General features: G+C 34.1%; 4 protein-coding genes across 4 annotated transcripts; 1 reads left to right on the plus strand and 3 right to left on the minus strand.

Annotated features, from left to right (window-relative positions):
• Positions 1 to 1,011: 1,011 nt before the first annotated feature.
• On the minus strand, positions 1,012 to 6,443 carry LOC101893898 (E3 ubiquitin-protein ligase MARCHF5). The gene is made up of 4 exons (XM_005175607.4): positions 6,289 to 6,443; positions 5,200 to 6,007; positions 4,937 to 5,133; positions 1,012 to 2,539 (listed from the first exon to the last, which is right to left on the minus strand). Exons 2-4 carry the CDS (start codon positions 5,929 to 5,931, stop codon positions 2,125 to 2,127), a joined length of 1,344 nt encoding a protein of 447 aa, XP_005175664.3. The 5' UTR covers positions 5,932 to 6,007; positions 6,289 to 6,443; the 3' UTR covers positions 1,012 to 2,124.
• Positions 6,444 to 8,374: 1,931 nt separating this feature from the next.
• LOC101894189 (Golgi to ER traffic protein 4 homolog) lies at positions 8,375 to 9,784 on the minus strand. The gene is made up of 2 exons (XM_005175608.4): positions 9,225 to 9,784; positions 8,375 to 9,166 (listed from the first exon to the last, which is right to left on the minus strand). Exons 1-2 carry the CDS (start codon positions 9,600 to 9,602, stop codon positions 8,525 to 8,527), a joined length of 1,020 nt encoding a protein of 339 aa, XP_005175665.1. The 5' UTR covers positions 9,603 to 9,784; the 3' UTR covers positions 8,375 to 8,524.
• A 2,730-nt stretch (positions 9,785 to 12,514) lies between these two features.
• On the minus strand, positions 12,515 to 14,144 carry LOC101894793 (meiosis-specific nuclear structural protein 1). The gene is made up of 2 exons (XM_005175612.4): positions 12,845 to 14,144; positions 12,515 to 12,786 (listed from the first exon to the last, which is right to left on the minus strand). Exons 1-2 carry the CDS (start codon positions 14,056 to 14,058, stop codon positions 12,657 to 12,659), a joined length of 1,344 nt encoding a protein of 447 aa, XP_005175669.1. The 5' UTR covers positions 14,059 to 14,144; the 3' UTR covers positions 12,515 to 12,656.
• Positions 14,145 to 21,157: 7,013 nt separating this feature from the next.
• On the plus strand, positions 21,158 to 23,773 carry LOC101894363 (BTB/POZ domain-containing protein KCTD9). The gene is made up of 3 exons (XM_005175609.4): positions 21,158 to 22,795; positions 23,083 to 23,197; positions 23,260 to 23,773. The coding sequence occupies exons 1-3, from the start codon at positions 22,196 to 22,198 to the stop codon at positions 23,589 to 23,591; spliced, it is 1,047 nt and encodes a 348-aa protein (XP_005175666.1). The 5' UTR covers positions 21,158 to 22,195; the 3' UTR covers positions 23,592 to 23,773.
• The last annotated feature ends 49 nt before the right edge of the window (positions 23,774 to 23,822 follow it).

Here is a 23,822-nt window from a genome sequence, read left to right on the forward strand (position 1 = left end):
TTGGGTGTTACCGTGAGAGTCATCCCAACCATCATATGGTGGATAACTCTCCCCCACCCAGGCGTGTCAGGAAGGACATACATGATCTAGAGAGGGAGGTCCAGCGCTACAAGAGAGAGCCTCTAGATCAAGAAGCCTATCAGGCAGGTCTGAGTGGCATTCACACCGATGCAGTCGCGGATGCTATGAGCAGTTATAAAGTGAATGCCGTCCTCGGAGTCCACCCCCCATCCATTGCAGCCGAAGAACGTCAGCTGCCTAGACAAACCAGGGTAGTTTTGGCGCAATTACGTTCAGGATGGTGTAGTCGCCTCAATTCGTATTGGGCACGAATTGATGAAGATGTGCGTGACGCCTGCCCGGCGTGCGATACAGGCCCGCACAATACGCTACACCTTTTTAATTGCTCAGCCAAACCTACCCAACTCACTCCAGAGGATCTCTGGCTACAGCCCGTTAAAGTAGCCGAATTTCTAAACCTGGAGCTGGAACCAGATTAGCAGAACACAAACACATACGTGCACTACTGCTACAACAACAACAACTAAAATCATCAAAATACCGAATATCGGGAGTAACCGTTATATGGGGGCTATATGAAAACGTGGACCTACATGGCCAATTACGAACTTAACCTGCCTACTGGCAAAATAAACATGTGTGCAAAATTTTAGACAAACAGACGGACATCGCCAATTCGACTTTGAATTTTACGTTAATATACCCTCCAAACTATGGTGGAGGGTATAAAAAGAAATGTAATGCATTTTTATTATAGCTTATTTCAATTATTTATTAAATGAAATTTTTAATAAAATATATGTAATTTAAAATGACTGCAAAATATATATATCTTTAACAAATAACATTGGTTCCTTGCAACAAAAGTTGATTCCATAAAAAAAAAGAATGAAATTTGATTTTTTTGCGAAATCACTTATCCTAGGTCTGCTGTGATTTCAATAAACTACCAAATAACACATTTGGTATTTTCTTGTTAGTACATAAAAATTAAAAACAAAAACACAGTAATGTATGGCATAAAATATACAATTTCTTAATAGTACATTTATGAGAGATTAATTAGATTAAAGCTACAAATATATTTTTTTCTCATTATCTTTCCGGTATCGTTTACATCTAAACTATATAAAAAATGTAATTGAATAATATGGCAGGATTGAGACACATGTACACTAAACCTACTTTATTTTCAGAGCCAAACGTTGAAAATGAAATAATTATTGATTGTATTATTTTGGCAAAACTGGAAGACCTAATTACTGCCCAAAATTATAATATCTGTATCAATGTAGACATACAACAAAAAGCAGATAACAGATATGCAGACAAATAATCTTTGAAATCTCAAGCAAAATTACATTATGGACCGACATTAAAGAAGTTTAATGTAATATATAAAAAAAAACCAAAAAATAAGGGGACAAATATTATCTATCAAAAATTCTATTTTATATTAAAATATTACATATTAAATATATAAAAATCTATCATCATAATTTTTTTGCAATTTTTTTAAATTATTAAAACTATCTAAATATTGTAATCATGTCTGTTATCAAAAAAAAAAAAATACATTCTTGTACTGTGTCCCATTATGCCATATTTCGTATGTGTGTGTTGCATTTACTTATAGAATCGATAACTTTATATAAAATTCAAAATCATTTGATCGATTCCTTATTAACATGTTGTGCCATGATTTTATAATTTTGTATGTTGTTTTAACAAAACGAATGGTTAGTAAATTACAGAAATATGACCGCCCATACGTACGTTTCCGTGTGACAGTTTACCCACATATTTGTTAGATATAAAAGGGGGTTACTTTATATTAGTTTATTACGCCTAGTCAAGTTTTTCTCGAATTATTTTATTTCAAAAATTCATAAGATATAATAATTAATATTTTTTTTTATTTATTTATTTTTCTTGATTTGATTAGAAGAAAGTGAGAGCATTGTTAACAGCACATATTATTAGTTATATATAAAAAGTTTAACTACTATACGACGGAACCTTTTTAATAAGTTGTTTTTTTGTTTTCTTTTACGTAGTGGTCTTACCAACAAATTTCGTAATTTTCAAGTTCCCTGAATTCCCCTACACTACACTGTCGCGTTCATTAGGTCTTGGCACATTTGCTTGTTGTTGTTGTTGATTAGCACCTGGTGCTGCTGTTGAACCAGCAGTATTACCCTGACTTCTGGTTGAATTAGAACGATTCACATAGACGCGAACGTTTTCCTCGGTATAGTCAACAATGCGACGTTTCTTTTTGCGGGTGTGTTGTTGTTGTTTCAGATAAATTTTCAAAATACCCTTTACCGTTATAAACGTAAGACCTCCCAAAAGCGTCCGATGCAATGTGTTCTCAATCGATTCAAATAATAGTCGTCCCACAATTGATGATATGGTTGGCAAAAGTAAAGCTCCGCAAAATATACGTGTTGCCGAAACTGGATCCGATAATGTTGGAGTTGCAGGATTTTGTGCTGTTTGCTCTTCATCTTCCTCTCTAAAAAAAGAAACACAAAATATCTCAATAGTTTAAAAACAGTTTAATTTAGTAAAAATCATTAAATTTGTAAACAATTATTATTCATTTTTATAATTATTTTTAAGTAGTTTTATGATTCAATAGTTAGAAACAAGTAAAACGACTGTAAGTTCGGCCGGCCCGAACTTTGAATAACCTCCACCATTTGGAATAAAATTTGGTAATTCTCAAAAACAATAAAATTCGTTAAAAATTCTGTTGAATTCTTATAAATACAGAATGTAGCTGTTATATTAGGGTCTATACGAGGACATGGACCTGCATAGGTAACTTTTGTCACAAGCCATTACAATATTCAAATGCGAAACCTAAAAAAATTGGTGAATAATGTAGCTAAAATCATCAAAATACCGAATATCGGGGGGTACCGTTATATGGGGGTTATACAAAGACGTGGACCTGTACAGACAATTTTCTGTCTTAGGCTGTAGTATCCATTACGAACAGCTGCCGAAATCTATTGCTTATTTTGTGTGCGTTTAATCCCTGCCATTAATGCTTTGTCCTATTTACTTTACTAATTTTTTTTCTTCATGGACCTCTATATTAATCAATTGCTTTTTTTATCGTTTTAATATTTTCCGCTGGAAACCGTGTTTATTCTCAAACAAGTAAGCAAAGGCTATAGTCGTATATAGTATAGAAGACCCCTTATGTCCAAATCCACTTTGGAATATTTCGCTTTTAAAATGATGTCACGGAGCACTGCCTAGATATTACCCTTAGCATTTTGACCAGGGACATTTACCCAATATTTACGCACTGCTTCGTGCTGTTAGTTGTTGTGGTCCATTTTACAGCTAAATATAATCCAATGCTAATCCAAAATTCTAGAATTCTTCCCTATCCTTAACTCTCTTCTTCTGCAAAATTCCGTGTCGATTGGTTTCAATTGTGTGATCAGGAAAATTTTCTGTTTGTGGTTCATTTGAACCCCATAATTATTGTGCGATTATCTCCAAAAGCAAGAGGCCTCTCCGTATCTCCAAATTTAGGCTCATCTATATGATTTGCTTGTCTATTTTGCTAAATTCGTCAAGGAAATCAGCATAAAAAGTCCGAAGTTCGTCTTTGTGTATTTTGGATTTCGACTGTAAGTTATTTTTAGCGTTTCGGTAGAATGGAAATGTTGGTATTTTTTCACACAAAAGTAGTAGTACCCGCTGGTCTAAACTCTAACTTCATGCGAAATTTCGCGTTCTTTGGTTTCTATATGTGACCTTGGAAAACAAAAGGGCTAGCACTTCTGAGCCTAACCCTACCCTTGTAAAAATTTTCGTGAGGATCGGACGATAATTGCAATTTGTATATAATAACCCCAACTTGTGTTGTAAGGTGAAAAAAAATTTAAAAAAATATACACTTCAATATCAGTCAAATTGATTTCGCCTGAATTAAAAATATTTGCGGTTTAATGTAAAATTTTACTTTTATTTAACACAAATGTTATGGTCTATTTCACCACAAAATTTTACCCGATAACCATCAAAATTGGAAGACTTATGCCCAGTCCTAGGCTCTAGCCCCATGCTAACTTCCGTCGTCGATTGGTCTATAATTGCGATAATCCTGTAGAGCAACTGCAAAATCAGAAATTGTTCAGTTTTTGGTTCATTTCAACCCCCAAATATTATGCGATCATCTGACCATAACTGCACAAACATTTTCAATTTCGTGAGGATCGGGCCATAATTGCGACCTGTAGCGTGATTACAAATTAACATGGACAGACGGACGGACGGACATACGTAGATGCATCGACTCAGCTCGGCGAGATAGGAAGATCCATATGTACTTTTCTAAGTGGGAAACCAATATTTCGAGGCGTTATATAATTTTTGGCCCAATCAAACATTTAATACCCCCAACAAATAGTGTTGTAGGGTATAAAAACAACACATTTTCCGATGTAATTGTAGTGTAATTGTAGTACTTCGGACTTTTTCATTCAAATTAAACAATTTTAATTTGCCCCAGGGAAAACATTAATTCCGAGTTCAATACCAACATTTATTCCGAGTTCAATATGTAATGATACAGTGTTTCCAAAAATCATTTTAGTAAAGAAATTGAACAATAAGACGTGGATAACTTAGAACTCTGCAAATCACTGCTATTTCCCTTTTTGGCGGAACTAAACTTTCAGAGATTACACGGGGCAAAAATATCTTTAATATGTGAAAAATCATAGCATGTGTTACTACATATCAACCTTTACATCTGATAGTTTGCTGCTTACAATATATCAAAAATTCTTAACGTTATGGACGAAGTTGCCAGCAACTTAATCTACTTCTTGCATTGCCTCTTTTTCAAATTATTATCAACATTATTCAAAGGTGACAAGAAACTTACGGATAAGGTATAATGAAATTCATAAGTGGTAGTTTACGAGCCACATTCCTTCGGTTACGAATAAGGCGAATAACAGCATCCTCCCAGCGGATCATACGACCTAGTACCAAACCAACAGGTATGACTGGAAGGCCAATTAGCAATAATATTGGATCTCCATTTTCCATTAGAGCTAAGCCCTTTTTGTGCCCAACAATCTATGAAATAAATACGAAATTTAAATGAAAGTGAATAATCAAGTTCGATAAAAGAAGAGTACTCACCTGTAAAAATGTTACTGCGCCATATGTTACTGCGGTCCAATAGAGAGATCCGACAAATATACCTGCAGCTAGAAATGGGCTTACACGTCTTATTATGTTGTCAAAAGCTTCTAGTATATTTGCAACTTTTCCCATTTGGGGAAAAACTATAATATATTCAGTTTGGCATTGTTGGCAATTAACTGTACGTAAAGCATTGCCCTTTTGTTTTTCGTCTACCCAGCGATAAAGACAGCTTTGATGGACCCATTTGGTAGTGCCACGACATTTACATGGCTGTACCCAAGCAGCTAATCGATTGTCTTCGTCCGTGGCAAAGCAAATCCAACAACTTCGTTCGCCCTCTGCTTCATCTTGCGGCTGGTAGGCATCAGCCACACTATTGCTAACACCGACAGCAGCATCTGCATTTGTTTGCCGCGAACTTGATGGCAGGCTTATAATATCTCCAACTGAGCTTAGTATATTTATGGCAGACGTACTCGAGTGTATTGAAGTCCGTCGAATTTCTTCAATATCTTGCTGCTTGTCATCATCAGTTCTTCCTCCGTCTTCCGAAATGACTTTTAAGGATGTTGTAGCGACCACGGGTGTGGCAGAACCTATGTTTTCCTCCACATTTCTCGTCTCATTGGCATCAGTTTCACCGAGGTCTACATTAGATGACTCGACCGCTGCCTCGATCACGGCTTTCGTTGTTATTGTATTCAGATTATTGTGAGAATCACTCATTTCGTCGTCGCCAACTGATAATTTCTACTATTTTAGCTTGTTGCAATCCTCTCTTTCGGGTTTCCACAAAATTTTACTAAAAGTAAGTATCAATTACGTTGGATGTCTAATTATATTTTTATCATTTCTTCATATGTTCGTAGGGGGGGGCAAATAAACAATGCGATGTCACTAAATTTTTGTTGTTTGTAATGACTTTTGCCTCCTTGGTTTTTAACCCGTCATATAAATCAATTGTTTTCGTTCTTCTTTTTCATCGCATTTCATAATTCGCAAAGCTTTGCACTTTCATCGTAGTGCTCTTGTATTGTACCACACTTATTTGTCCCCCAAATTGTTTTAAAACTTTTTTCTCACCAAAATTAACATATTTATCAATCTCTTACTGCAATCATACACACACTTATTCAGTTTGCACAAAAAAATTCACGTCAAAAATTAGATTTGCAAGGGATCAACAGATTGAAAAACTAACGTTTCAATGGATCCAGAGGTTGAAAACTGACATCCAGGGTTCTACAGACTGACAGAAGAGACTTCTTAAGGTAGTAAACATGAACAGCTTATTAACACGTTTACACCATGGTAGAAGAATATAGGTAGACGTGTCGACACAGCTGCTGGGACAATGAACTGTCAAACCAATTTTGGAATTGAAAATGTTGAATGAAAAATTATTTAAATTTGTAAAAATTGTTAAAAAACGCGAATTATAACAACCTCCGAATGACGTCGTATAAGAAAATATATATACATTTAAATTTTTTTGACATATCGCTGCTTCCATGCGTTGATGCATCTACCTGTATTCTTCTGCCATGCGTTTACACACAAAATCACTCCGGCTTAAAGTACGTTTACATACAAAAAATTCGATGTTTACATACAAAATTTGTACAATAAACTGGACTATAGAAAACATAAATTTATTGTGATTTATCTATTAAAAGGCTTTACACGGGTAGATATTTCGTATGTAAATCTGTTTTTACCGCGACAAATGAGCAACCTATGTTTCACACCATTATCTTTAGTTGAGTAAAAACTCTCTGGTTGCTTGATTTTTCATATATTTTTAACCTAATTACGGGAACGTACTTTCTTGTGGGAAGAGTCGTAGTATGTTTGACCTGAAAGTCCGGGTTCAAGACTTGGATTTGCTTACCCTATGTGGACAATATAGTTATCACATTTTATAAAAATATTTTTTCAACAAGTGGTCAGATGAAATATTTATTTAAATCGGTTTGGGAGTTATAAAAAAATAATCAATTTTTGAACACTAATATTTAAGAAGACCCACAAAAGTGTATAAGAAAACATATAAAAATCTACTTATATTTGAAAAGACATTTCAACATTTTTGACATATTGATGTTCCTAAGCGCATGTTCAATGTTCCTAAGTGATGCATCGACCTGTATTCTTCTACCATGCACTATCCATTTATTTAACTATATTAACAGTTGCGTTATGATTATTCAAACTGTTGAATCGTTTATGAGGGTAGTTCTGAAGAAAGAAAATAGACCATTTATTTTCAATTTTATGCGAATAATTGTTAATTAAAATTTTAAATTTCTATGAAAAAAATATAAATGTTAAGAATTTTGGCTCTTTATGGGTGAGGTAATATATGGGTAATGAGGATATATCTCATATTCACACCAGATCTTGTGTCACCAGAATTGGTGGTCCGATACGTCCCACCCGATATTGCGTTGATAGAAATATTACGATGAGCCATGTTTTTTATTCGCTTTTTATGCGGCTGATGGCTATTGAACATTTTGATCTGTTGTGGGGGAGGTACCAGAATGAGTTGTCCGTTTAATCAGTTCTTCATATCCGATTTTGTGTTGGTAAAAAATTGAGATGTGCAAAATTTGAAGACAATCGGACTCATATTAAGGATTTTATATCAGTTATAAATGTTCAAATTTTTAACATTGTCCATTTTCAATCCTGACGTAGCTAGGTTAAAAATATAACGATTTGGAAAGTTTGCGCATTTTGACGTTTTGCCCATCTCTGAACTCGATCTATGTTTGATATTACGATCGGAAAACGCAAGATTAACACCAAATTTCGTTTAAAGGATTCGGTCTAAAGAGACCTAAAGTTTTAGGCCCGTTCTGACTGTATCAAATGATATATACCCTCTATAGCCATATGGCTGAGTGTATAAAAATTATAAACGTATAATTGAAAGATATGTCATCATTGTACCATGTTATGAAGTTTTCGTTACTTTCGCCCTACTTTTAATGCTGGTGATAAAAATTATCTTGTTTCATCTCCATTACATTTATCCAAACCTAAAATTCAGTCGAAGATTGACCTTACAAAAAGTAAATTCTAAATATAATTTAAATATCTATATTATATCATTTATAATATGATTGTTAAAAAACTAAGCAAAATATATCAAACAAAAAATCAGTTAAGGACACAATTTTTATATGTTCACGAAATAAAAAATCAAATAATTAGCAATGCAGACAATAAAATTACTAAGTGTAACTTTAGAAACATATTTATACATAGCAACATATATAGTCGTTTACTCCCACCACACTGGACTACTATTACGTCAGTCTAGAGCGTGAGCACCATCGCCTTGACCACGTTCCCCGACGCCGCGGCCAGTGTCGCCTTCATCGTCATCATCTTCATCGATACCTTGCAACAAACGGGATATAACATCACCAAACATACCCCCAAATCGGCTTTCTGATACCGGCGGATTAGCACCGAAATGTTGTACTCCTATTTTAGTCAAGTACTTTTCGAATGCGGGATCTCGTTCTAATTCTGCTTTATATAATGTACATAGAGCTTTAAAGGCTTCTAAATTCTTTGTGTCCATTAATCTGAAGAGAAAATGGATAAAGTTCAATAGCGGTTGTTTGAACGGGGCCTCTTTGCGACTTATTTTTGGATGATAACGTGTATATGCAGTGAATGTGTCCTCTGCGGTCTTGCGATCATTCAAACTGATTTGTTGTAAGACGGCTTGTACAATAAACAGATCCACTTCGCTCTTGTAGCCTTTAGTTTCGTTGATTTTGATAAGAATTCGGCCACAAAGGTTACCATCGCGACAAAGCATATAATACCGTCGAGCCAATTCTGTGTTACCTTCAGACCAAAACACATTTGCTAAAATTTTATACAAGGCAGGGTCACCTGGATAATTTCCCGAAACTTCTGCACTCCATTTAATGGAACGGTTCTGAAAGATAATTTCATTATTTTGTATAAATGTAAATCGTTTGCCGCATTGCTCTTACAATTAGGGTTTCACGTTCCACACAGCCAGCATTAAGACATGTAATTATATTACCGATCCGTTCCACCCACAGATCGCCATCCTTTTTGCTATTACCTCGCTTTTCCAATGTATCCAAGAGAAGCAGACCTAAATCTGCACCGCTAGTTTCTTGTTGTTTGGAAATTAACTTCAAAGCTCCATTATAAAGCAACTCCAAACATTCATCGAATTTTTGCTGTGCTGTATAACGGAAATATAATGTTCGATACATTTGATGGGCTTCATAGTAGTTCCCTGACTCTATGGAACTATCTAATTTGGCCAGGACGCGACTCACACCTCTTTGACCTCTTTCTGAGGGAGCAGCATTGGTAGCTGTTTCTGATGCCGTCATCATATCGAGCTGGATATACAAAATTACTTGTAATAGCTTTTATTTCCACAGTTCGACAGGTGATTGCAAATATATAACCGTTTACGAAAAAATCTTGAACTTTCCAAAAGAAAAATAACTCGCAATATGTGAATTTTCGTCGACTAAATAAATTTTCTTCTTCTTTTTAGGAAGCAAGTAAGTAATTGTGAAATGATAGCACAGTTGGTGGCTACAAGGTTTAAATCACAATGCTCGGCGGACGACGTTTAATAGAACGCAAAGCCTATTAAACTATCAACTCACGGACAAGAGTACTACTTTTGAGAGCTATTTGACAATAAACTTAATGGTTTTTACACTACATAAGGTCGGGCAAGAAGACTACTTCAGACAACAATTTTATAATAAACTTTTTATTTTTTGTACTACTATGATTTGAATTACTTCGAATTAAATATGTTTTTTGACAGAAAACTTGTTGTTGGATGTACTAACTAAACTAGATAGATACACTCGAAAAAAGAATGGAATTTTGGGTTATCCCACAAGATTTAATCGAAAATAGTAGGACAATACAGTTTTATCCCAAAATTGTACAATGAGTTAACGTCGAAAATATGCATTTATTTTGCGCGTGTATAGCTTTGAATAAAAAATATAATTTGAAATTATTTCAAATTTGGTTACAAAATAAACATTCAAAACATTCTAAAATTTTGGGATTAAACTGTATTCTCCTACTATTTTACATTCAATCTTATGGAATAACCCAAAAATTCCGATTCTTGCTTCGCGGGTTCGTCCCAATATGAGAATTTTGTTTAAACCTGAAAAATAAACAAAATAATTGTTGCATATTTAAAATTCTATTTGACACAGAGTTGCATTTTCCTAGTTTCTATGAAGTTGAGCAACCTTTCCTATTGAGCCATGGGTATAACAATATGTTTTCCCCATAACCATGGTACAATAAGGAGGTAGAACAGCTTCGTATAACTACTGAAAAACAGCCCTGAGGCTATAGGCAACAAATCGTTTTCATTAATTTAGTATTTTCTGTTAATTTCTAAAATGAGTCAAATAGCGCAAAAGATTAATGAAATGTCTTAATGTTCTCTCAAAAATATGATCCAAGTGTTCAATATTTCAATTCCATGGCAAATCTAGTTTCTTCCAATCATTGATTTTGAAAATATTTTGTTTTTCAAAACAGCAAATACATACACAAAATTGGCAGAAGTCGGGCACACTTAGAAAAAAGTTGTAATCAGCTGGGAGCTCTACCTTACCTTTTTATTGTACCATGCCCATAACATTAAAGTGGCTCATCGACTCAATTTTAATTCCATGCACACAGATTCACATTATAATTCGGCCACATTGTATGCAGACATCAAATTTGGAACAACTCTAGTTTAGTAAAAACCCAATGTAGATATCGTTGGAAAGTTTATTAAAATACCTACCCAACAAGTTGTCGTGATTCGGAAGTTATAGTCAAATTATCGATTTTTGGGTCCCGGATTTTTTATAAAACCCGCAAAAAGTCGAAAAAGGGCTCATTAGGGTCCCTTTCCAAAGTGAAGAGTTTTTACTAAACTAGAGTTAAACGTTTGATTCGGAGCATTTTTTTGTAAAATATATTGAATATTTCAATATATGTTTAAGATGATGGTAGAACAATACAAATAATACAAGTTAACAGCAAGTGTTGTTGTACAACAAACCTAACAATAATCACATACAAATTTGTTTTTGTACGTAATACAAGTGCCAGAGTTATATGTCAAAAAATATAAACAAAATAATTAATTTTAATGTGATTATTTAAATTTAAAAAAACGTTCATTTAATTTATTCATTTTTGAATTTTAAATGCAGAAGAATAGTTCTTAAAATACTCATTCCCCTGAATGTATAGCTATTAGCTATAGGCCCAAAACTCTCAACATTTCAAGCAATCGCTAGGAAATCGTGGAAAAAGCAACAACCCTTCTAAATTGAAACCAAACTGGTTTAATATTTATAAATGTAAATAAACCTGTCTTGTTTTTGTTGTGACAGTTCATATGAAAGATTGTATTTGACAAGCTCAGTTACAGAAAACGCAGAGATGGAAATGCTTATTTGAAATGACTTTACCTTCATGATTCTACCATGGGCTATTCGAAGACGTAGACCTGCATAGGTAATATTCTGTCATAGGTTTTTATACTCATTTCGAACTTCAAATACGAAATTTTAAACAATTTGGGTGAATAATGTCGCTAAAATCATCAAAGACCATATACGGGGAGGTACCGTTATATGAGGGCTCCTGTTGTGGATTTTTACACAATTCCATAAAAATTTGGGTACAATCATCAAAATACCGAATATCGGTAGGATCTTTGTATGGAGGATATACGTGTGTACTTATATAGAGAATTCTTCTCCAGGGGGTAAGGTACTCAGAAGGAACTCCTTGTGTGGACTTTGAGACAATTCCATTGAAAAAATTGGCTAGAATCATCAAAATACCGAATATCGAGGTACCGTTATATGAGGGCTAAACGATATCGTGGACTGATATAAACTATCTTCGAACTTGACTGCAGACAAAAGACTGATCTGTACAAAATTTTAGCTTCGTATTTTAATTAGTTTTGACTCTAACGTTGTACTGTATTGTCTTAATGCGTATTTGCCATTTCATGTTAAGATGTGTCCTTGCTGTTACCGCAGTTCTATTAAATTCTTAAAATAAACCAATTCTAATAAATATTTGCACCTGAGAGATACTACTCTCAGATCAAGTTACTAAATAATACACCGCACACACCTACTCATGTTGAATTATGTGGTACACTTGGGCAGCTGATTGGACTGTATATTTTCCTAGGACTTTTCTGCAGAAATTTCATTTGACAATAAATCATTTTTAATGACATTAATTTTGTAATTAATCCATTTAATGGCCAATGAACTACGTAACATTTTTACGTAACTGAGAAATTCATAAAATTACTGTCTTTTTTACTATGTGATGAAATTATTAGAGATTTCAAAAGAGATAAAAGCAGGCATTTAATTTTTTTATTTTTCAGAAGATAAAGGAATATGCTCCCAATCTGATGGTTTTAATATTCCTGGTGGTAAGTAGCGTAGTAATTCTGTAGGTACAGATTGTAACATTCGTATTCGTTCTGCTTCAATGCAATCATTCCTACAAATAAAAAATAATGATTATTTTTATCAACTTATCCATTAACATGTTAAGTTACCTTTCATTTTCTTCCTTTAGCAAATTTTCAAATTCTCCAATCCTATTGGCAATTTCCTTAGCACGTTGTTGTCGACGTCCTTCGATCATTTCTTTCAATGCTCTGTTGTGCTCTACAATTTTTCTCCTGCGTTTTTCATTTGACAATTGATCTAGTTTATCACGTTCTGCCAGTTGGCGCAAACATTCTTCACGCATTTGGCGTTCTTCTTCCGCAAACTTACGCTGTTTCTGTGTTGCAATTTCTCGGCGATAATTTTCCAATTCAGATCGTAATTTTGTCCGTTCCTCTGTCAGTTTTTCAAGCATTTGGCGATGCTTAATGTCCTCCTTTGCCCTGCGTTCTTCGACAAGTAGTGACAACAATACATCATCTCTTTTCTGCTTTTCTTTATTTATATCGTCTAACTCCTTGCCAATTCTTTCACTTAATGCCATTTTCTCTGTGATTATACGTTTCTTTTCGGCTTCCATCCTTTCTTTAAGTTCGTCCCGTTCACGTTGATAGGCCAAGAGACGTTCATTATCGTCAAGGTTTTTTTCTCTTTCCAATTGTTTTTGAACTTCTCTAATACGTATGCATTCTTCCATTTCCTTTCGGCATAGATCACGAAATCTCCAAGATATGTCGTTTTCTCTTTGTCTGTCCGCCTCTATTTGTTTCAAAGTTTTTTGCATATCCTCACGATCCTTCATGACTGTTTCCAATTCCTGTTTACGTTTGTTTTGCACTTCACACATTTGTTCTTGCAGTAAAATTCGATTTTGTGTTTTTCTTTGCCGCTCCTTTTCCTCCTCTTCCAAAATGGACCTTTTGGCCCTTTCACATTCCACCTCCCACTGAGCATTTTCTTCTCTCTTTCTCTGCATATCCTGCTCCTTTTGTTTTTTTAGTGCATCAATTTGCTCCTGCAGCTCTTTGGATACCAGTGCAGACTGAAGCTGGTTCTGCAGCAAACGCAATTCATGGTTGTCGTTTCTCAGTTGTTGTCTGCGCTTCTCATCCAAAAATACTTGTTTTTTAAACTGTTTTAGCTCCTGACAAATGTCCAACGTGCTAATGCCTTGGGGAAATTCATTGGACGATTGCTTCGCAGATTCTATTTCATGTATGCGCCGTTCTTCGTGTAGAATATAATTGTGGAAATAGTCACTAGAATTTAAAATAGCATTAGCCTTCTTATTTTTAACCGAACAATCCTGAATTTCGGACATTTTAATCTAAGAAAAGTTAAATAAAGCTTTATGTTTTAAATATTTTCTGTTAGCAACGAACGTAATTAAGAAGTAAACAAACCATGGCGCAAGTAAGTAAGTAAATTTTTTTATTGAGTCTTCTTCTTTTTCTATGTGATAGTGTTATGCAGTTCGAATGATAACATATAACCTTAGAATTATTATCGTCTTGTTCTAATACACTATGTCGACGAGGTATGCTACTGTGCACTTTTGACAATTTATATAAAACATGAACGTTTCGATTAAATGATAAATTCTTGAAAGGCTTGCTCACGGCCTTGGAATGACAAACAGCGCTTTATAGTCTGTTACAAAATAAATAACTTAAAATACTAATCAATACTTAATAAATAGATAACAACGATCTGTTAAAGCAATGTACAACAGAGATATGATTTAACAGTAGAGTTAAAAAGTGTGTGTTTCGTACATAAAAAATATCACAGTTTGTTTAAATCAAATATATGTGCATGTATATGTAAATCGAGCGCTCATAATATTAAGCTTATAAGCAACATGTTAAAATATTATTATAAATATTAATTTAGGTTTTTTTTAGGTAGTTTAGATTAGCCCCGGTTCGAGCCAGGTATTGTTTTTTTATAAAAATCTGGAAGTGTGTATGTTTCTGGACCGATGTCCAGATTTTCGTTTATGATTCCAACAGGTGATATGTATGCCGATCCAGACCAGCGCAGTAACTTTTCATATTCAAAGATTTCTTTTAACAAATCATTCTCATGTGTGGCCAATCTTTCGATAAATAGCTTTTGATAATTAAATGCATAGTTACAGAGCGGCTGAACTCCAGACGTTTCATATACAAAACTATTGGAGTACTTTTTGTCATGACACAAGTAATGTTTGTTAATGCACTTTCGGAGGATTTTTCTTTCAAAGACTTCCAATTCTTTGGCCACTATAGGAGAGATAGTGAACCAGATTGGGAATCCGTATAGCAAAATAGGTCTAATGGCAACTTTATACATAAGAAGTTTTGTTTTCTGCGGCAAATATTGGTTATTAAACAGGTAAGAAAAGGCTCCAGATATACGCTTCGCCTTCTGTATCGCAGAACGTCCATGTGTATTGAATTTTAAAAGTTTGTTAAACTGGATACCCAAATATTTTATATTGCTGTGGAATGGGATTTCAATTTCGTCCAGAATCAGTTGCAGTCTTTTGCTTTCAGGAACTACTTTTTGAGGACATTTCCCAGAAGCATTCCGTATACAAATGGCTTCCGACTTTGAGGCGTTTATTTTAATGTTCCAGGACTGATAATACTCTTTAATTACTCCTAGGTGGTAAGCAGCTTTATTTAGTGCTTCTGCGGGGTTGCTATCATGGGCATATATTAAACAATCATCTGCATATAATATAGCCTGTGAATTTTGTACGACATGGGGAAAATCGTTGAGAAACAGATTAAAGAGGTATGGAGCTAGCACGCTTCCTTGTGGGACCCCACTGTTCACAGGACCAATTGATGAAGATTTGTCTTGAATTTGTACTGTAAACGTTCTGTTACACAGGTAACTCTGTATAAGTTTAACAATGTATGGGTCTGTTTCCAGCTCTACAAGTTTATATAAGATGGCACTGTGACATACTGAATCAAAGGCTTTTTCTATATCTAGTGATATAGCTACTGTACATTTTTGGTTTCTTAGGTTTTTGGTGATATCGTGATGAAACTTAATGAGTGCATGTTGTGTTGAGTGTCCCTGCTTAAATCCAAATTGAAAATTAGGTACAGGATCAATTATGAAGCCGTTTTCAATCTTGCCCTTCATTATCCTCTCCAGGACTTTGCCAATGTTTGATAACAATGAAATTGGTCGAAAATCAGAGACAGTTTCGCTGTCAGTTTTCTTTTTAATGGGGATTATTTTAGCTGCTTTCCACGCAGTAGGAAAGTATCCATTGTTTATGCAATTGTTAAATATTATTGCCAAAAAAGTGAAGGCAGTTTCAGGGAGTTTTTTTATAATAAAATTTGATAATCCGTCTGGTCCACAAGACTTCTTATTGTTGATATTATTGACAATATTTCTAACTTCCCCAGCCTTTGTGAAGTGGAAGCTGTCAGTGTTATTGAGAGATTGAAAGGAGCTATCAAATGAGTAAATGTGCTCAGGGACTGCACCGGTGACAGAGGATATTCTCGCATCAAGGTCAGCAACAGGTTGTTGTGGAGACGAATGTTGAAAAGTAGATGAGAAATGGTTCTGGAATAACTCAACAATTTCATTGGTATTTGTGATTATGTTATTGTTATGTATTATTCTTTGACAAAATGGAGATTTTCTTTTGCCAGAAATGCGATATATTTCTTTAAATGCCGATGGACCAGGTTTTATGTTTTCCAACCTGCTACTGAAATGTTTGGCTTGTTCTATGTTCACGGACTCTTTTATTATTACCTTAAGTAATTGTATTTGCTTAGATAAAATGGCATACTCACGGCTAAGTCTATTTCCGCATCTGTGGAAAATTTTTTTAAGTTCCTTCTGCCATTGGTGCTTCATTTTATACAGTTTTCTCGTTCGTTCAGACAGTGGAAATTTAGAGTCTAATATTTCAATAGAGGTCGAATGATTAGTGTGAAGTGTGGATATGGTGTTATTGAATTCACTTATTAGATTATCAATCTCTTGGTTGGATAAGTTTCTTCTGGTAGAAGGCATCAGTCTCTCCATTTCTTGGTCTATATCACATTGAAAACTGTTCCAATTTGTGTCTCTGTATGAGGTATACATCCTTGAAGGCTTAATGATGAATTCAACTCTTCTAAGGTCCATAGTTAGTTTGATTGGAAAGTGATCTGAGAAGGTAGGTAAAGATGAAATTCTACAGTTATCCAGATTACTGTGTACTAGGTTGGCACTGACAATAAAATGGTCTAGATATGACGGACCGTTAGGGTATGACGGCGAAGAGTCACAGATCCTGTTTACATTCAGAATATTTTCATTTAGCCATTTTTTTAAAACCTTACCATTTGAATTTTCAACGGAGTCGCCCCAGTCTGGACTACGAGAGTTCAAATCACCTCCAAGGATAAATCCGTCGTAGTTATCAAGAAAAGTGTTGAGATTATTCAAATCGGCTTCAAGAAGTTGGGTGTTGTAGTGGCATGGTATATAAACCGAACCAACTATATACTTTCGTCTTTCGTTGTTCATTTTGATTTCCGTCTTGATTAACGATGTGAAAAATGTCACATTATCAGGTACAACCCGATTATATATAAAATTGGTCTTGATCACAACTGCAACACCCACAGATGAATCGTCACGTATAAAATGATAATTTGGTATTTTAATTCTTCTATTTCTTCTCAAATGACACTCCTGTATAAATGCAATATCTATATTGTTTTGACGTAGAATATTATACAGATCAATTTGCCTACTTCTGTCGACGAGAGATCTGACATTGAATGTTAAAAGACTTATTGACTTATGGTCCATAAGTGCTTTTAACTTTATTTAGAAGCCGGAGAAATTCAGACTTAGCTTCTACTTTTGTCATTGTATTGTAATTTGATAGAAATACATCTACCTCTTCTTCTAGTGATAATTCCTCAGGCTGTAAGAAAACGTTCACTAATTTGAGGAATTCTTCGATTACTTTTGGTTTTGATGGCGTATGTTTTTGATGTGTCTTTGCAGAAGGTGGTGTTCTGAGCATACTGGCAAAACTAGTACCAGGTAATACTACAGATGGCCGCAATGCCTCTTTTATGTTACTAATTGCTTGGTTTTTGACTTCAGTGATCTTTTTTTGATGTTGTTGTCTGGCGGTGGCATACTTTTTGTACATTGGACATCCCTTAAAATTAGCCGGATGTCCAAACTCCTCGCAGTTGCTGCAATATGGACTGGATGAATCCGACGGATTCCTCTTGCACTCTCCAGGACCATGTTCCTGGTCACATTTAACGCATTTGTATGCGGAATTACAGTTCCGAGAGATGTGGCCCCACCTCTGGCATCTGTGACATTGAATGTCATTGTCCTTTTTCTTCGGTTTTTCCCACCAAATTGTTGTGTACTCAAATTCGTTTATATGGGAGATATCACCTAACGTTTTTCCTGGCAAAAGAGATACTAGATAAAGCCCAGTGTCCAATTGTTTCTTGATGGACATTTTTGTTTTGAACCTTGTCACATTTGCAACAGTGTTTGGCGCGATTTGGTCCAATTCTGATTTTACATAATCATCATCGTAGTTTCCATAGAGACCCCGCAGTACAAGCGAAACCTGCTTGAGTTCTTTTGGTGTAAAAGAATATGAATGTATATTCTTATCCCTGAGAATTGACATCATTGACAAATGAACAGTGGGGTCTGAAAAATAAATTTTACTTTTATTTTTATTAATGTTTTTAATTTTAAATGTGCCTGGAGGTATTGAATCTTTTAACTTATCAATCAGTGTTTTGATATTAACGTTAAAAACAAAAATTGGTGGGCACCATTTTGTTTTTACAGGCTTCTTCGCTCCATCCTCGGCAGGAATTTTGGTTTTTTTTACAGGAGGTGTGCCCTCAATATCCATGTCGGCTAGGACTCCCAAAATGCCATATTTGTTTTGATCGCTTGGATTATGACTTGACAATCTTTTAGATAAATCTGATATATCAACGTTAATTGGCAAGTTGCATTTATCAATCCGCTGCCTCTTTCTGTCGTTGGTATTCTTGTTTGCCGCAACTTTGTTATTAATTGTAAACACAGCACCATTGGATGTTGACGCCACTTCCTCTTCAACGACATCACAGTCCATGTCTGGTGGAACAGTGCCAGGCATCTTTATGCAACAAATACTGCAATGTGATGCCTGCAAGTTTATTTTTATTCAATAAATTTATTTTTTTTTTTGACAATAATTATTTCGCTTAGAAAAAAATGTGCAGTTTTGCTTTGTCACTCTCAACACGTGCTCGTAACCTCTCAAACAGCAAACCATGGCGCAATAAAAAGGTGTGCCTGCAAATTTTAAAAACCAAATGTAATGTCATCATTTGTTTACACTTTTTTGTCTGTTGTTCATGGTAGAATACATGGTAGAAGAATATAGGTAGACGCGTCGACACAGCTGCTTGGACAATGTACTGTCAAACAAATTTTGGAATTAAAAATGTTGAATGAAAAATTATTTAAATTTGTAAAAATTTTTGAAAAACACGAATTATAATAGCCCCCGAATGACGTAGTATAAGAAAGCATATAAAAAATCTACTTATATTTGAAAAACATTTAATTTTTTTGACATACCAATGCTCCCAAGCGTTGATGCATCTACCTGTATTCTTCTGCCATGGTAGAATAATACTAGGTGTGTCTGGTTACCCTAAAATTTGTAACAATTGTTACAAATTGTTACTGGAAGTCGTCTGTTTACCCGAAAGTTCTGCAAAAGAGAGCGGTTGGAGAGAGAAATTTTGACAGTTCTTTCAGTGAGAGTTTGCAAATTCTTGCTGGACAAATAGGTGTGTCTGGTTACTTTTCCAGCAGGAATTGTCCAGCAACTTCTTTCTGAGAGAAAAGGTAGTTTTATTCTTTTTTGCAAGGAAAATGCGAAAAGTAAACAGACGATATTCCTGCAGAAGGTTGCAACTAATCAGCTGATTTGTCAAAACAAACCAATTTGTCCCCCATAAGGAGAAAACAAAAACAAAAGAAGCAATACTAATTTTACAAGTTTTTTAAATAAAAAAGTTGGAAATAGTCTTTTATTTTCTTATTACGTATTAACATTTACGTTTTTCACATTTTGTAAAGTTGTTCTCTAAAAACTATTAATCTTGCTAATTCCAAAAAAATATTTTCAAATTGAAAGCACAAAAATAAATAAACAATAGAAAACATCTGATTGAATGTCGATGAATGAGAAGAAGAAGAGTTGCAAGTGATTGCAAGAAGAAATTTGTCCAGCAAGAATTTGCAAACTCTCACTGAAAGAACTGTCAAAATGTCTCTCTTTTACAGAACTTTCGGGTTAAGAGACGACTTCCAGGAACAATTTGTAACAATTGTTACAAATATTAGGGTAACCAGACACACCTATTTTCTTCTTGCAATCTCTTGCAACTCTTCTTCTTCCCATTCATCGACATTCAATCATATGTTTTCTATTGTTTATTTATTTCTATTTGTGATTTTAATTTGAAAATATTGTTTTGGAATTAGCAAGACTAATTGTTTTTGGAGAACAACTTTACAAAATGTGAAAAACATAAATATTAATATGTAATAAGAAAATAAAAGACTATTTCCAACATTTTTAGACAAATGCCATTAGCAACAGGTTTAAAGGATTCCGCGGAACACATCAAATCTATATTTCTTTTATTGCTCATATTTTTATGTTATTGTCAATTTCCTTTTTATTTATAAAGCTTGTGAAATTGGTGGTGGTTCCTTTCGTTTAATTGTTTTAATTGGGGACAAATTGGTTTGTTTTGACAAATCAGCCGATTAGTTGCAAGCTTCTGCAGGAATACCGTCTGTTTACTTTTCGCAATTTCCTTGCAAAAGGGAATAAAACTACCTTACTCTCTCAGAAAGATGTTGCTGGACAATTCCTGCAGGAAAAGTAACCTGACACACCTACTCGCATGTCAGAAGAATACAGGTAGTCGCATCGACACAGCTGCTGGGACAATGAACTGTCAAACCGATTTTGATATTGAAAATCGTGAATGAAAAATTATTTAAATTTGTAAAAATTGTTGAAAAACCTCCGATTTGCGTCGTATATGAAAACATATAAAAATCGACTTATTTTTGACAAAGCACTTAAAAAATTTGACATATCAATGTTCCCAAGAGTTGATGCATCCACCTATATTATTCTACCATGAACACTCATAACAGCAAATATTGTTGTACAGCACATGTAACAACAAACACATACAAATTTGTTAAAAATTTTAAACTTAATTATTAATTTTCAGTAAAAAATTTCAATTTCAAATTTTTGGAATTTGGATTATTAAATTTCCCTTCCTCTTTTAAAGTAAAGTTTGCTGAATTTATGTTGCCATATTTTATATTGATAATATGCCAATAACAGCAACATTTATTTAAATAAAAAAATGAATAACGCAAATCGTTTATTTTATATTGAAGAACTGATTATAAATTTATTTCACGAAATTATTTACGAATTCGTTTTGTTTATTATTTCTAAACAAAAATAAAGATGCCATTGTAAAAAAATGCAGTAACTACCAATTAATTTTACAAAAAGCTTGCCATATCTCTGTAAAAAATGCATATAAGAACGGGCTATTTAATATTTAATTTTAACGATTTCATGTCATTCGCTTGAATGAATAGTTGTTTGATGTAGGTCCCTTCAAGTAATTGCTAGAAAATCGTAAAAAAGGCCACATCCTTTTCCTATTGAAACCAAACTTCATACATACATAAAGTATTCTATATTTTCAATTTTAGGAAACATGAAACATATGAAATGAAATGAAATACAGCCCTGAGGTATGCACGCATCCTGCCAGAATTATTCAAAATTATAGGCAACAAGTTGCTTTCATTTATTAGATATTTTTTGTTCATTTTTAAAGTGAGTCAAATAGCGCTAAAGATGAATGAAATGTCTGGATGTTCTCTCAAAAATATGATCCTAAGTGTTCAATCTTTCCATGGCAAATCTGCTTAATAATATTAATGCGCGCGCCGCAATTTAAGTTTCTTCCAATAATTGATCTTGAAAATATTTTGTTTTTGTTTTACAAATTACTTTGTAATGTTTGTATCAGAGTTGCTTTTTTATAAACACAGAAGGGACAGAAGCCAGATAAAAATTGTAAATACATTTTAACTCTGCAAATACCTTTTTATTGTACCCTGATTATATTTTTCTCATGAAAACCAGCTGGTTACCAATTTAAATGTCAATATCCATTATTGTGATTGAAATCACAGCATAAAAGGTAAACAAAATTTGACATATGGTCTGAATTTAGAGTTTTGCTTGAGCACCTTAACATTACTCCATGCTTATAAGATTTTGTTGCTTTTCGCTCGGGAAAATTATTGATTGCAATTGCAAGAACAGTTTGTAAATAATCAGTAAAGAGATGGATACTTACAATATAGTATCAATAATTGATAACGAAACTGGGGCGGCGACGGATCCAAGAGTAAAAAACCCAATGGCTGACAAGCCATGTTCATCTTTGAAAGTGGCTGTGCCCGAACAGAAATTTCCATCCTCCAAATGGATTAAACTAAACGTTGGAGGCAAGGTTTTTCAAACTACAATATGGACTTTGGTGAGCAAAGAACCGGATAGTATGTTGGCCCGAATGTTTTCTCAAGAGGGTGCCATGATGCCCAGCGATCAAGATGAGACTGGAGCATATTTAATTGATCGCAGTGCCCATTATTTCGAACCAATCATTAATTATCTAAGACATGGTCAACTTATTGTTGATCCCAATATAAGCTTAGAAGGAGTATTGGAAGAAGCTAAATTCTATGGATTGGAATCCCTGGTCAGTCAGTTGGAAGAACAAATAATGCAAAACAATCAATCTTTAGATAATCAGCCATTGACCCGAAGAGATGTCATTAAAGCACTTATACAGACATCACATATAACAGAAATACGTTTCCAAGGTGTAAATTTAGCTGGTGCTGATTTAAGAAAACTGGATTTTCGTAACATAAATTTTAAGGTAAATAATAATAATAAATATTACGTACAAGCGTAATATTGAAATATTAGACCATATTTGCCCTCTTGGTTTCGGAATATTATTGTTTTTCTTCGAATATGTATTTACAAGCTTTGAACAAAAATTGGCCACGGTTCAGACACAATTATTTTATAAAGTACGTCTTTATAGAAAATTTTATTTTAAAATTCTACAGATATGGAGGTAGAAGAAAATGAATCGATTCCTTCTTGTTATGTTAGCATAACTGTTGTGTTTATCCAGTTTATTTTTTACTTCCTTTCCAGTATGCCTGCATGCAGAGATGTAACTTATCTCATGCTAATTTAACATATTGTTGTTTGGAGCGCACTGATCTAGCATATGCCAATTTAGAATGTGCCCAACTGATATCCGTAAAAGGTAGTGAAGCATGAAAATTTGTTATATTATTGTTGCTTAATATAATATTTGCTTTTTTTAAGGTTTATGTGCAAATATGGAAGGTGCGAATTTAAGAGGATGCAATTTTGAAGATCCATCAGGCTTGCGTACCAATCTTGAAGGTGTGAATCTGAAGGGGGCTTGTTTGGAAAGTTCAAATATGGCAGCAGTAAATCTACGCGTTGCTAATCTCAAGAACGCAAACATGAAGAATTGCAATTTACGCTCTGCCGTATTGGCCGGTGCAGATTTAGAACGTTGCAATCTATCTGGAAGCGATTTACAGGAGGCAAACTTAAGAGGTGCAAATCTAAAAGATGCAGAGCTTACTCTTATGGTTACACCGCTGCATATGGCTCAAGCCATACGCTAACGATTATTATGCCTATATGGCTAAAATATTTCCATTCTGTGATGTTTCTTAATTTGAGCGACAATTATGTTCGCACAAAAAATGGAAAGAAAATAACTTATTATTTACATATTTGGTATATTCCCCACTATACAATTCTTTTTTAAATTACATTTTATTTACAATATATTTGTAATATCCCATTTACAGAAAATTTTAAAAATATACATATAAACGCATATTTTTAATTAG

Source organism: Musca domestica, unplaced genomic scaffold (genome assembly GCF_030504385.1).
Source record: "Musca domestica strain aabys unplaced genomic scaffold, Musca_domestica.polishedcontigs.V.1.1 4, whole genome shotgun sequence".
Classification (NCBI taxonomy): Eukaryota; Metazoa; Arthropoda; class Insecta; order Diptera; family Muscidae; genus Musca; species Musca domestica.